Source organism: Mus pahari, chromosome 3 (assembly GCF_900095145.1).
Source record: "Mus pahari chromosome 3, PAHARI_EIJ_v1.1, whole genome shotgun sequence".
Lineage (NCBI taxonomy): Eukaryota > Metazoa > Chordata > Mammalia > Rodentia > Muridae > Mus > Mus pahari.
The window spans coordinates 72,080,366-72,095,074 of NC_034592.1; the positions used below are offsets into that span (position 1 = coordinate 72,080,366).

At 33.6% G+C, this 14,709-nt stretch overlaps 2 protein-coding genes across 2 annotated transcripts; both read right to left on the reverse strand.

Moving 5' to 3' along the window:
• Window positions 1–1,058: 1,058 nt before the first annotated feature.
• LOC110319602 (olfactory receptor 8I2) lies at window positions 1,059–1,991 on the reverse strand. The gene has a single exon (XM_021195100.1). It carries the CDS (start codon window positions 1,989–1,991, stop codon window positions 1,059–1,061), a length of 933 nt encoding a protein of 310 aa, XP_021050759.1.
• Window positions 1,992–11,788: 9,797 nt separating this feature from the next.
• On the reverse strand, window positions 11,789–12,727 carry LOC110317536 (olfactory receptor 1052-like). The gene has a single exon (XM_021192020.1). The coding sequence runs from the start codon at window positions 12,725–12,727 to the stop codon at window positions 11,789–11,791; it is 939 nt and encodes a 312-aa protein (XP_021047679.1).
• Window positions 12,728–14,709: the final 1,982 nt, after the last annotated feature.

Here is a 14,709-nt window from a genome sequence, read left to right on the forward strand (position 1 = left end):
CTCTCTAAAGGAAATACAGGACAAAGAGTAGAGCAGAGACTGAAAGAAAGGCCATCCAGAGACTACCCCACCTGGGGATCCATCCCATATGTAGCTACCAAACCCAGATACTATTGCTCATGCCAAGAAATGTTTGCTGACAGGAGCCTGATATAGCTGTCTCCTGAGAAGCTCTGCCAGAGCCTGGCCAAATACAGATGCAAATGCTTGTAACCAACCATCGAACCAGGCACAGGAAACACAATGGAGGAGTTAGGGGGAGGATTGAAGGAGCTAAATGGGTCTGCAACCCCACAGGAAGAACAACAATATCAACCAACCAGACCTCCCCAAGCTCCCAAGGACTAAACTACAGAACGAAGAGTACACATGGAGGGACCCATGGCTCCTGCTGCACATGTATCAGAGGGTTGTCTTTTCTGTCATCAGTGGGAGGAGAGACCTTTGGTCCTGTGAAGACTCGATGACCCAGTGTAGGAAAATGCTAGGGCAATGAGGCAGAAGAGTGTGGGTGGGTGGGAGAGTACCCTCATAGAAGCAGAGTGGAAGAGGGATGGGATAGGGGGTTTGTAGAGGGGAAACTGGGAAATTTGAAGTGTAGATAAATAAAATAACCAATAAAAATTTTTAAAAAATGAAGATTGATTCTCTTTATGAGATATTTATTTAAAATGTAAAGATATCATAATTCCAAACATGTGACTTTAATTATATAATTAAATTGTATAATTGTATACAATTATGCAAAATAACATAAAAAAGAATCTGTACAAAAGAATGTTTATGCCTCAGTATCATGATATGTTCATTGAAATGTGCACAGACATATTTTAATTGCCTTATATATTTTTATTGGATGAACAATTTATGAACTGAAATGATCTCTTAATGAATTTAGTATATCTCATAAACAAATAATAATTCAACATTTCAAGTTCTAAGACACTATAGTATCAATAAGTTTGTGTTATATTTTTTGAAGTTACTTTATTTCCCAATCATTAAAGCAAGTATTTAAAATTATCTTGGTCTTTTAAAACTGCAGTGGACATGATTTGTTACAGAACGTGTTTTCTGTGGATGACTCTCAGAAGAGCATTTTTCACATCTTTGTTTCTCAGACTGTAGATCAGTGGGTTCAGCATGGGGATCACAATGGTGTAGAATACAGAGGCTACCTGTGCTTGGGTGAGCGATGATGTGTTATCAGGTTGCAAATAGGTGAAAATCAAGGAGCCATAAAAGACAGTGACCCCTGTGAGGTGAGAGGCACATGTAGAAAAAGCCTTCCACCTGCCAGCTGCTGACTGTATCCTAAGGATGGCTGAGATGATGGTCACATAAGTGAAAGTGATAATGAGAAGAGAACTGAGGAGTGTGAACCCAGCTAGAACAAAGATCACCAGCTCGGTGCTGAAGGCATCAACACAGGACAGGGCTAAAAGAGCTGTGGTGTCACAAAAGAAATGATTGATGTAGGGATCACAGAGAGGCAAACTGCTTATCACACAGATGGATATCAGAGAATTTGTGAAGCCTATCATGAATGGTATTAGTGCCAGCCAGTTGCACACCTTCTGAGACATAATCACAGAGTACAGTAAGGGATTGCAGATTGCTACATAGCGATCATAAGCCATGGAGCCCAGAAGGAAACATTCACTGCACACCAAACCAACAAAGAAATACATCTGAACAAAGCAGCCTACAAAGGATATTGATTTCTGTGTGGACTGGAAATCGATTAGTGCCTTGGGAGTTACAGTGGAGGAATAAAATATGTCAATGAATGCTAAATTGCTGAGGAAAAAGTACATAGGTGTGTGAAGCTGAGAGTCAATTCTAATTAACAAGATTAACCCAATGTTGCCCCACACAGTGAATAAATAGATGAAAAGGAATATTAAGAACAGACTGACTTGTAATTCTGGGTGATCGGAAAATCCACTGAACATGAAGACTGTCACTTTTGTGAAATTATTCTCTGTCATTTTTTTAATGATGTAACCACTGACTTAAACTTGAATATACAGTGAGAAAGTTAAACACTAAAGTCAAAAGATCTGACAACCAGAGACTGCTTGTCCTCCAGCATTAAGAGCAAAATGGATATGTAGTAAATGTTGAAAGATGATGTTATATAGTTTTTATTAATTTTTTTTGTTTTATTTTTTTGAGACAGGGTATCTCTGTGTAGCCTTGGCTGTCCTGGAACTCACTCTGTAGACCAGGCTAGCCTCAAACTCAGAAATCTGCCTGCCTCTGCCTCCCGAGTGCTGGGATTAAAGGCCTGTGCCACCAACGCCTGGCAATTGTTATTAATTTTAATTTAGTAATTTTGTGTGTGTGTGTGTGTGTGTGTGTGTGTGTGTGTGTGTACCTGAATCAAGATCCCTGGAAAATCCAGATAGGGTGGTTGGAAATCTGGATGGTGAAGTTTCATGTCAAGGGGAACTGCTTGATGTGGGTGGTGTTCACCAAACTCTGGTCCTCTGAAGAAGCATTAGGGGTACTTAACCTCTGAGTCACATCTCCAGCTTCTGACTTACCTTAAAGAAAATGACAGATGCTATTAGATATTGAAATGAACGGTTATTTAGAATTTTTCATGCATTAAAACTTCAAAGCATTGTGTTCATAATAGTTAGAAGATACTTCTGCTACGTTTTACTATATTCTACCCAACTCTATCATTGTGACAAAAGTTTATTCCTATCAATTTATTTATTGTAATCAATTATATTGTAGTCTTAGGAAATATAATGCCTTTAAAATAAAACATGAAGAAAGAAACTATAAGTCATGCTTTTAAGTATAATGTCATATCACAATCTTAAATTCAGTTGTACACAAACTGAAAACATCCAATATTGTCTTGGAATCAGTACATTTCAATTAGTTTTCATATTACAAAACTATAAACATCTAGCTCAAATTATATTTACAAACAATTTCTTCATACTTCTCTATTTTCTGCCATCTGTACTTTCTGTTTATTGATGATTTAAGACCTGCTCCAGATTTTAATTTAAAACATAGTTCCAATTCTTTTACCTGTGAAGGTAGAAGACATGACTATATCCAATAACAGTACACATGACATCAGGAAGTAAGTTCATTGTTCAAGAATAGTTCTCAATGCAATGAGGAAAATGCTGAAAACAAATATTTAAACCAAAGAGTTAAAATGTGATCTCATGAAAATGGGAGAAGATACTTTTTAATGCATTGACAAATACATAAGAAAAAGTCAAAGTATCATGCACATAAAGCAAATTTATTTTTATATTTAACACATCATGCCAAAGGTTCTTGAATCATGTTTATTCTACATGATCATTTAATGTGCCTCATGCTCCAAAATGTTCCCATTTATTTATTTATTTATTTATTGATTGATTGATTGATTATAAAGAAGTTGATTTTCTTGAGCCTGTTTAGGCTTGATGCCCCAGTGTTGGGAAATACTAGGGTGGTGAGTCAGGAGTGGGTGGGTGGGTTGGGGAACACCCTCATCGAAGCAGGGGGACATGGGATGGGATAGGGAGTTTGCTCGAGGAGGGGAAACAAGGAAAGGGAATAACATTTGAAATTTAAGTAAATAAAATAACTAATAAAAAAATAAAAACAGAAGTTGATCAGGGACAGCGTATTTACTTGTTTATCACTGAACTAAATTCTTTTTGTTAGAAACAATGTTATTAATATATGTTTTGTTAACATCAAATTGTTATAATTATATACATATTTTATATTGTCAGGCTATGTAAAGAGAAAATTTAGTTCTAACTTATATTCCCCTAAAGAAAATTGTTTTTAATTTAAAAATACTCTCAGAGACAGAGTCTGCCTTGCTTTCTTCTCAACAGGAAACTTTCCGTAATACTCTATGATTCACTAAGTTACTACTGGAGCCAGTGACTACCATGTCGAGAGTAAATGATTCATTTCACAAAGTTTACACTCAACAACCAGAAATATTTTCTAAAATTTACTCTAGTAACCAACCTTAAAAAAAAAAAATCTCTACATTCACATTCCATAGACTCAATCAACAGATGAAAGATGAAAGAAGTCACTTATGCTAGATCTGTAATAATTTACATATCAATTGTTACATAATGGACTGAATGAGCAAAGAAGGGTAAAGCCAACTCTTGCGTGTTTTCATCAGTGGGAAGATCTCTAGGCCACCACATAGTGACAGCTGTGAACACCTTACTTAACACCATTCTATTTAAAAATAGATATATTGTTCAGAAACAATTTGTAAAGCAAGATAACCCAATTAAGTGAGCTTAAACAAATACTGGCTTTGGAATTTCTCAGAAAATCCAAAGTATCTTTGAAAGAGTAAGAGTATATTTGCTGTTCCTGATGTCCTGTCTGGTCAAAGGCTAGATTATAGTAACAAAGCATCATAGGTGGTCCCAGGTTAATAAGAAGCTCCTTCATTTAAGTCATTCCTCCTGAAGAATATGAGGACTTAGCTATTTGGTAAACATGAGTTGCATTAAAAAAATGATGTTTCATAAAATAATAATATAAAAGGATCAGGAAAATGAGGTTCCCAGTCACTGTCCACTGTATTTATGGTATAAAGTTTGTTTTGACACTAAAGGATCTTTAATTCAAGTGCTTTCTGTAAGGATAAAACTTAATAGGGATAAAATTACAAAACTCTAATCTTACAAAAGATACCAGCTTGTTATAACATGTTAAAGGTAATTAAGATTTACAACTTAATGGTCAATCACTATCAGTATAGATGTAATTCTTTTTTTTTCAGAGAAAAGCTTTGAGGTACAAAGCAGGTTTTATCTAACATCATACAGTCCTCTGTACATGTTATTAAAATTAAGCCTAAATCATGTAAAACAAATCAGAGTTAACTTAAGGGATGTTTAAAGTAAAGTAGTATCCAAATTGGGTATATAAAAATGTCTGTGAAAGTCTGATTAGAATGTTAAATTTACAATACAATTATATAGCAGGAGCCTCAGACTTACGTCATTCCTTTAAATGAAGCACCATTTCATTGTAAGTTGCAGGACAAGGATGTTTGGGAAATAAGACCTGCCAGAAATCTGCTGTTTCTCTCTTTAGCTGCATAGACCTGACCACCTCTGGCTGCATACACCTGATCACTTCTTGCAGTATATGTCAACCAGTTCTGTTACTATAGGTCTGGCTCCATGCCCCATAAAAATATAGCCATCTTATCAAAAAATGAGTTAATCCTCGTGTTTCACATGACAGGGGGATAGATTCCATTGTCCAGTAAATGATCTCAGAGTATATATCCATATTCTAAATGTCTCAAACACCAGAGGCAAATAAAAATCACTCTGTCCTCAATAACTCCAAAACTGACATTTAGGATGTTGTTAACAGGAAGCCTCTACATACACCTGCCAGCCAACTACTATAAAACCTGCATGCCAGTTAAATTAGACATAACCTTTACATTGGTATTTCTTCTTAGCAAAAGTTAATTTAAAAGTTAAAAAGAGTCCACACCAAAACTACCCATGTAGCCTGATTGAAGGATGCTGCCATTAAACTCATAGTTTTAGGAAGTTATTTCAGAATATCCAAGTGATGTGCTTAATAGTCGGTTTTCTAGTGATACAGTCAATTAACAATTCTATAAAGTGATAAACTTTCTTAGGGACCTCCTGGAACATGCATATTTGTGAAAGCAAAAATTCACCTAGTGTGAAAAACATAAATAAAATTTTTAAAGACATATCTACAGACACTTGCCCATGAGTTACAAATAGATTGTGATGCTTAGATGACTTGCATAGAACCATTTACATTTATATCTTACTTTTATTTATCTTACATTTATTTATTACTTTTACCTCCTTTGAAGCTCTGAGTTCCATGACTCATTGACACAGTGAATAGGATCCATGGTTATCTGTCTTGCTGTTGATGGTGTTATTTAGCACATTTTCCTCTACCGCGTACCATTGCACATATCATGATATTGACAACTGTTAGTGCCTTTGGTAATATTAAATAATTTGCCTTTCTTTGATTAATTTGAAATAAAATGTAAATTATTTCAGTCAATTATTTTATGTCTTCCTGAAAATAAAACTCCTATTTTCCCTCAATCCTGTATCTGTGTTCAAAATGAGTTATTGGCAACATATTTATAGAAAGTCTACACAACAAATGATTGTCTCCAGCAATCTGTGCTATGCAAGCTCTGATACTTAGATATCTCCGAACTCTTAAATTCACCTAATAAAGGAGTTTTCCAGTTGTCACATTTGATTTTGATTTCTTGTGGTTTGTGTTTAATTATACTCTAAGGATTGTACCTAAATTGCAAGGAAATGTCTCCAATGAAGAAATTATTATTGCATGAGATTTTGATACTACTGGTCTGCCTGTGGCCTTTAAAAGCCAGAATCAAGCAACACTATAAAATTCTAATTATTGACTTTGTATTTTATCTTTAGATTATCTTATTTGTATTTACAAATTCATGAATTTTTGTTAAATTATGAAATAAAATATGAAATTATGTGGAAAAAATGGGCTTTCTGGATAATATAACTTTTTATAAAACAGGAGTCTGGGGTAATGTCCATTGGTATATATTAGCTTTGTGCTCATGTGTCTTCCCTAGTGAAAATATTTACATTAATCAGGGAAAAAATTTATGGTTTCTGTCAACTATAAAATGAAGCATTGTAAAGATCTAAAATTTATTTACTTCTTAGCTAAATAAACAAAAACAATGTTCTAATATCCTAAGCTATGATTTTTCTACTCTATGTCACTATAAGTAGGGGAGCTTTTAAATCTTAACAACAATCTCCAAGTAGTTTCCATAAAACTATGACTTCATTTACCACCTCTAATAAATACAACATCAAATTTCAGAGTCACTATGAGCTCAAACCCTTTCATTTCTGTTTCTGAAGCAAATAGAGACTTCAGCAATACAAAAATGCCTTTCAGTTTTGTAGGGCAACCAAGTGTAAAGCAATAGCTAATACTGATTTGGGAGTCTGTATTCATTTATTTTAGGATACATACACACAAATAACAACAATTTTACAAATAAGCATTTGAAGGAGAGCAAGGTATAGTATATGGTAGAGGTTTTTAGTGAGGAAAAGGAAGGAGAAAATGGTGTAATTATATTATAATTTAAAAATAAAAAACAATTTAAGAGAAGATGCAAAACTATTCCATATTATCATTTTTCAATCAATAAATATTAAATTTCTTTGATAAGATAGAGATTTTCTTAGACATACATGGATACTAGAAGTGAACATGCTACAGTCATTTTCTCACAAGAGTATCTGAAACTGGTGAGAGAATAGAAAACAAAGTTTCACATCTACTAAAAGGTTGAAGGACCACCAGCAAAGTTAGAATAAAAACTACAAAAGGAAGAAGATGATGAGGAATATTGTGTGTTACTCTCTTCTGGTATGACATGAAACTGTAATCATGCACACACAATAGCAGTGACTATCTGCTCTAAACCTGCATAAAATAATAAGACAAGAAATCTGGGAGTATTAGAGAACAGATATGGGACTTTTTGAGCATAGAGTAAGTAATGGTGGAAATAGAATACAAAAAGGTAATGAAATATTGAATAATATTACAATGAATTGCATACTTGCATGAAACTGTCAAAATTAAAAAAAATAGAAATTTATATGATTGAAGATATGCTACAAGCAATCCAAGGTTTTCAGGAACATTAACAAGAATATTATTAGAGAAACAAAAATCTTTGAAGTTTGTCATTAAGAGCAATAACTACATAGGCAAGTGATCAAGTACATTGAAATTCACAATGACTGGATATAAAAGAGTAACAATAACAGAAGATAGAAATTTTAAGAAAAAAACAAATTAGAGAAATCTTCATTAAAGATAAGGCAAGGTGCAGCATGTATCCTAGGAATTTGACTCTGAGATAAAACTATAGCGGCAAAATACAAAGGTCAGGCAACTGAAAGGACAAATGCAAAGCTCTTTCAGTGATTAATGGCTTTCAGATCTAGCTGATTTCAACAGAAAGGAGGGAGATGACTAATGAACAAGAAGCCCATGGGAAGAGTAACAGGGAGAGAGGCTCACTAGTGAGTTTTCAGAGAAAGATGAGCTTATGCTGACTTTGTTCATGACACAATTTTTATGAAATTATCTCATTATACATATACACAATAATAGAGAAGGCTAAAAGCTGTTGATGTTTTTTTTGTTTCTTTGGTTGGTTTTTGTTTGGGTTTTTTAATTATCTTTTTTTTTTTTTTGGTTTTCTCTTTGTAATAGCTCTGGCTGTCCTGGAACTCATTTCGTAGATCAGGCTCACCTTTACCTCACAGAAATCTGCCTGCCTCGACTTCTCTAGTGGTGAGATTAAAGGTATGTTGGAGATTTCTACGGGCATTGAGCAAAGGTACTTTGGCATTGTAGAGGAAGTAGACAGGGTAACAGAACCAAAGGCCCAGTGAAAATGTGAATGTGTCCTCATGCAGGCATTTTTGGATGTATTTGTTATTACCCCTAGCTGTCCTGGAACTCACTTTTTAGACCAGGCTGGCCTCGAACTCAGAAATCCGCCTGCCTCTGCCTCCCAAGTGCTGGGATTAATGGATAATGAAACTTAATAAAAATATAAATATTTTCTCTAAAACATCAATGATTCACAGGGGATGGATCCTAAGGTACATCATAGATTCTAAAATACATGGTATTTGAGACCTCACATAAAGTGGTACCATACCTCTATATAATGTGTGTAATATATGCCCCCACCAACTTCATGTTGTCCTTAATATTTCAAACCTAATTCTATGTTCATTGTTTTTATCCAGTAATTTATTTGTATATTTATTATTACTTTTCTTCATTTTCCTTGATTGCATTCTCTGCTTGGTTGATGTAGACTAGATATAAGGAGGACTGATCTTTCCTTGCATAGGTATCTGTTATAAAATATAACAGCTAATATAATCCCCTTCTCTAACAGAATATAATTTCCTTCTCAAAATATTTCATTCTGTTATATGTCTTCTTGTTCACTATGAGTAACTAATTCCACAGGGGGGAAAATGTATGTAAAAAACATAGAGTAATGTCTTAGATTGAGTTACTATTGTGGCAATGAAATACTATGATCAATGCAACACTGGGAAAAATCAGCTTATTGGGCTTACATTTCCATATCATCATTCTTCATCAAAAGAAATCAGGACTGGAACACAAATGGGGAAGGAACCTGGAGTTAGGGGCTGCTGTGGAGGCCATGAGTGATGCTGCTTACTGGCTTTCACACCATTGAATGTTCATTCTGTTTCTGTAGAACCTAGGAACACCAGCCTAGGGATGGCCCATTCCATAATGGGCCAGAGCTTTCTCCTGTCAATCAAATTAAGAAAATACCCCACAAGCTTGCCTATACCACAATCTTACAGTAGCATTTTCTCAATTAAGGCGCCTCTCTGATGACTCTGGCTGTGTCAAGTTAACTGAAAACTAACCAGGACAGATATATCATCATGTACAAACTTTCATTATCATTTGCATATCATTATGAAGGTTAAAAGTCCTATTTACTCAATATTTAAAATGGACTGTATGAGTCACCTCAATATGTGTGGTGATGAGCTGTCATTCAGAAAGGTCTTTTGATAACCCGAGAACTATTAAAATTTGTTTTTGAAAATTTGTTTATTACAGTGCAAACTTACAAACATGAATTTTGGTGAGATGTGATGCGAATATTTTCTAAGTAATTACTCTGAAATAAACCATGGTATATTTAGAAACAATAAAGTAAAGGTTATTTTAAGTTTTCATATTACATTAGAACCTATACTTGTCAGTGTGTAAAAAATGAAAATTCATAGGTGTAGTTGAAGTTTGATGTTTATTTATCTGTATACACTAATATCTGAGCTATTTATTATTATAGACACATTAAGACAACTTTTATAAGCTTGCAATCATATTACTAATATTACAAATATGTCTGATAGCATGTTTAGCCTGTGCTTCCTTGTCATCTCTAGACAAAGCAACAAAGAACAGAGATTTTAATGCACTCTGCAACAGGCTAAGAAACATCACCTATGAATATAAGCAACACATGGTTCTGAGTATCATTTAGATTTTTAAATAAAATGGAATTTCAGAAGACTACATTATTTTGAGTAAGTGCTTAAGTTCTGATTTTTGACGTGCTTCAGTATACTCTGGGATAATCAATCAATTATATTTGTATTGCTGCTGCAGTAATTCTATTCAACTTCAAGATGTAAAACTTACAAGAGAGAAAAAAACTACGGTTGCTGACTATTCCAATTTCTGTAGTTCTAGATGAAAGATAGTAGAGGAAATATAATAAATAAGTGATGTTTATTAATGTGGATTGGGTGAAGGCTTATCTATAAGCATTAATTAGCATGGTTTTAGTATCTCTCTTAATTGGGTCATGACTGACTTGTGGTCCATGCTCAGGACATTTGACCTAAGTTGTATCATCTATAACTTTGTTTAGGTTTGGGAAGCAGTAAAGAGAAATGAATGTAGATGCAGTATTTCTTCTGTAATCAGTACTCCTCCCTAATTATGAATATTTATGTGATTTTTCTTCTCCTTTCCCCCTCTGTTTTTGCAAAACACAAGAAAACCAAGATGGATGACCATCGTGTGGATACTTCATTCCTCCTTAGAATAGGGAACAAAATACCCATGAAAGGACAGAGACAAAATTTAGAGCTAAGATGAAAGGATGGACTATCCCCATCTGGGGATCCATCCCATCATCAGCCACCAAACCTGACAATCGTATTTTTAAATAGACAATGACAGAAAATGTAAACAATCTATTATAATGGACATTATACTTTTCTGAATCATAATTTGCAAATTGAAAAAATAAAAAGCAGATATCCGTGACATGAAATTAGGAAAAGAATTATGAGATTCTGCAAGGCAAACAACAAAAATTTCAAAACAAAACACAAAAACTTCTGTCAGAGTGCCTTATCTACACCTAACACAGAAGTCTGTAAGTCTGGCAATAATACACTCTTTTTGGCATATTCACACCAGGAAGGAGAGAAAATACCATGATTCTTCCTATGTGGAGTTTTATTGTTGTTAGAGAGCAAGACAGACAAGCTCACTTGCTATAACATGAAGGAGAAAATCTGTGTGCTTCTAGTCTAGTTTTAGTTTTTTCACTAAATCTCATTTGGTTTTCATACAAGTTTATCCTGCCTCCCCTTCTACTATTAAACTAAATATACAGGTGTTTTTAATTGTGTCTGTAATTATTGAGAAAGTGGGTCCATTATATGATCCCAATGAATATGAATAAACTTTGCTTTCTATTCCATCAATATTCTTTTGTCATATTTAAGTCCTTATGTATGTTCTATCAGTCACCTTAATGCAATTTTTGTAGTGACTTGAATCTGCCCTCAAACAGACTGAGGTATCTAGCCAGGAAAACAATGATTCCTGTTGTACTGGGAAATGATAATCATAGAATATTATGTATAATACCCTCATATTAATATATAATGGCATATATGTCACATATATATGGAATAATAAAGTTATAATGAATAATTAATGTTAGTAACATTAAAATTAAAATCTCACATGAATGTGTGTTTGAACATAAAGACCTTTCAAAATATATTAGTTGCCACTACTTGAGACATTGCAGGTATTTAAACACATAGTCTATAGAATTAATAAATGTCTCTTAAACATCTAAACTATTATTTTACTGAGCAAATATTTTTCTTTTAATCATTCTTCTCATGGCTTCTTTGGCCTCTTTATTTCTCACACTGTATATAAAAAGATTCAGTACTGGCAGCAAAAGCGTGTAAAACACAGATAAGATTTTTTCTGTATCCTGTGGAAAGCTTGAGCTGGTTCCCAGGTAAGTTGATATCACTGTCCCATAGAAGAGAGTTACTACAGTTAGGTGGGATGCACATGTGGATAAAGCCTTATAACTTCCCCTGGTAGAATGCATTTTCAGGACAGTGATAAGAATTCCCAGATAGGAACTAACTACTATCAGAAAAGTAGTTATGGATGTAGCACCAGAAAGAACAATGAATAAAACCTCACTATCATGAGTATCAGAGCAGGAGAGCTGAAAAAGCAATGGAATGTCACAGAAATAATGATCAATGACATTGGGCCCACAGAAAGTCAAATTGAGAAGGCTCCTCAAGTGGGTAAGTGAGTTGGCACAGCCCAGCAGGTAAGAGGCTGACACAAGGTAGATGCAAAATGTGGGAGTCATAAGACATCTGTAGTAAAGCGGACTGCAGATGGCAAGATACCGATCATAGGCCATTGCAGCCAAGAGGAAGCATTCTGCAGTCAGGAACATGTTGACAAAGGAATACTGTAGAAGGCAGCTGTGATATGAGATGCTGTTTTGTCCTACTAAGTAGTTTATCAGCATTTTGGGAAGAAAGACTGACGAATAGCAGAAATCCAAGAAAGCCAAGTGACTAAGAAAAAAGTACTTGGGGGAATGAAGCTGGTCAGTAGCTAAAATTATCACAATAATCCACAAATTGCCTGCTACAGTAATTACATAAATTAAGAGACACAGCGCGGAGAGTATGGTATTCAGTACAGGATCCTTGGTCAGACCCAGGAGGATAAACTCAGTTATCACAGTCAAATTTCTGTCAGCCATTGATGTGACTCCTTTATAGGAGATCTGCAAGGAACCAGAGGAAAAACAGATTGATCCAGAGATTATAGTTTGTAGACATGAAATCACTCTATTAGCATCTTTTAAATCTGTAGTTTTCCTCATTAGGTAGAAATAATCTGAATTATATTTAAATTAGCCAAGTGTGAAAAGTTAACTTTTAAAAACTTTTTTTTCTTGGCTCTCATCAAGAAATTAAAATTAGGATTATGTATTATATGAAGAAAAATTCTGGCAGAGACATCAATACTCTGTTAGACACAGTAATAATCAAGTCTTTATTTTGTTTTTCCTGGTAGAGTTCAGTCAGTGGGTCTTGGTAACAGAATATTTTAAATTGCCAGAATGAAATAGAAGAACTTCACCTTCCAGTAGTGAACATTTACTGTAAAGAATAAAACAAGCAAGCAAACAAAAGTTCTCTTGACATTTACCAATTTGGGAGGAGTGGAGGGAAGAGAGATGTGATCTGGAGGTAATGTATGAAAAAGAATAATAAAAAAAAATGTTCTCTCGGACAGGTATCTCCTCACAGCAATAGAAAAATAACTAAGATAATATTTCTGAATAGAATTGTATTTCTTTCCATTTATAATTTATAAAACTTAAAAAATATTAAATATAAAAAAATCATCTAAATATTCTATATCATACGTATTTAGGTAAGTTAAAGAGAAAAACGTAATATTGATGCATGAAGTATATTGTAAGCACATGTATGTTTTTATAAACATATACAGACTCATAGAAAACATGTGATTTAATTTATAGCATATAATAAAAGAAAATGAGACTCAGGGAATGTACACTATGAACTGAAAAGGAATTTTCATGAAGTTTATCTCTCTAAACTGCCTTGCTCCAGTGCTCGACAAAATTAACCTTTCATGCAGTGAATAGCACTTACCATAATTTCTCGGATTTGCTACAATGTTTGCTGTTTAAGTGTGGATTAGCCAACATCAGATGTTTTTTTCATAATGTTTTGATTTTTTTTGTCCTTTGATCTCTGAAATTGTTGGTACGAATCTATTTTAAACAGGAATATGTATTGTTATGACTTACTTGATTAATTCACGAAAGATTGAATATTAAACTAACCTTATTTTAAAATATTACCTCAAATATATAATGTTAGTTTGTTGTTTTATATCATTTTGAGAAAGTGTGTGAGAAATTAATGTTTACAAAATATTCTTAAATAATTGCATGAATATATTCTGTGCTGGGGTACAAGAGTTTTAATAAGACAAATTCAGAGAATATTTTACATGGAAAACTTCATTTTAGCTAATAAAACATAAATATGAAATTTCACAATCAATGTACCTAAGTCATTCTGAGAAAGACATATCAATGACCTTTATAGTAAAGGATGATAAAGTAGAGGCTGACATTTCTCTATAGCTATTAAATAACTAGTAAAATATTGCAAATTAGTGTTGATTTTCTTTACTGAAAACACAAGTCTAAAAAAGGGATGATTTTCTACCAAAGCACTCCGTATCTTTTATAACCAAGTAACTTTCTGTACAAACGAGGGGAAGTTGTAGAGTTTACCTGGAAGCATCCTGAAAAACTGCCACATGTAACATAGGGTGCCCAGAAATTCATGGCTGATACAAGGCTAAAAATGATTGAAAATAAATCCAAACTAAATTTGTGCTAAGTAACTTCACAATCACATTTTGGATTAATTTATTTAAAAATAATTTTTGGTTTAATAGTGTTTAGCATTTGTCCTTGTTGAGTTTTAATTTAAGAAAACTGAATTTGTGATATATTCTAGTTTTTTTCAATTTCAGTAATTTTATAACTACATAATTGCTATTTTGTCTGGACTATGTCATCTCTTTTCTTTTGCTTAAAGTTATATTTCAACAAAGGAGTATCTGAGTCTAATACTTAGCTGAGATAATGAAGCTAAATTTTATGTATGGTTGCTTTATTCAAATTAAGAAAAA

Coding starts and splice junctions, on each gene's coding strand:
- LOC110317536 (XM_021192020.1), bottom strand. CDS start 12,727: ATGGCTGACAGAAATTTGACTGTGATAACTGAGTTTATCCTCCTGGGT.
- LOC110319602 (XM_021195100.1), bottom strand. CDS start 1,991: ATGACAGAGAATAATTTCACAAAAGTGACAGTCTTCATGTTCAGTGGA.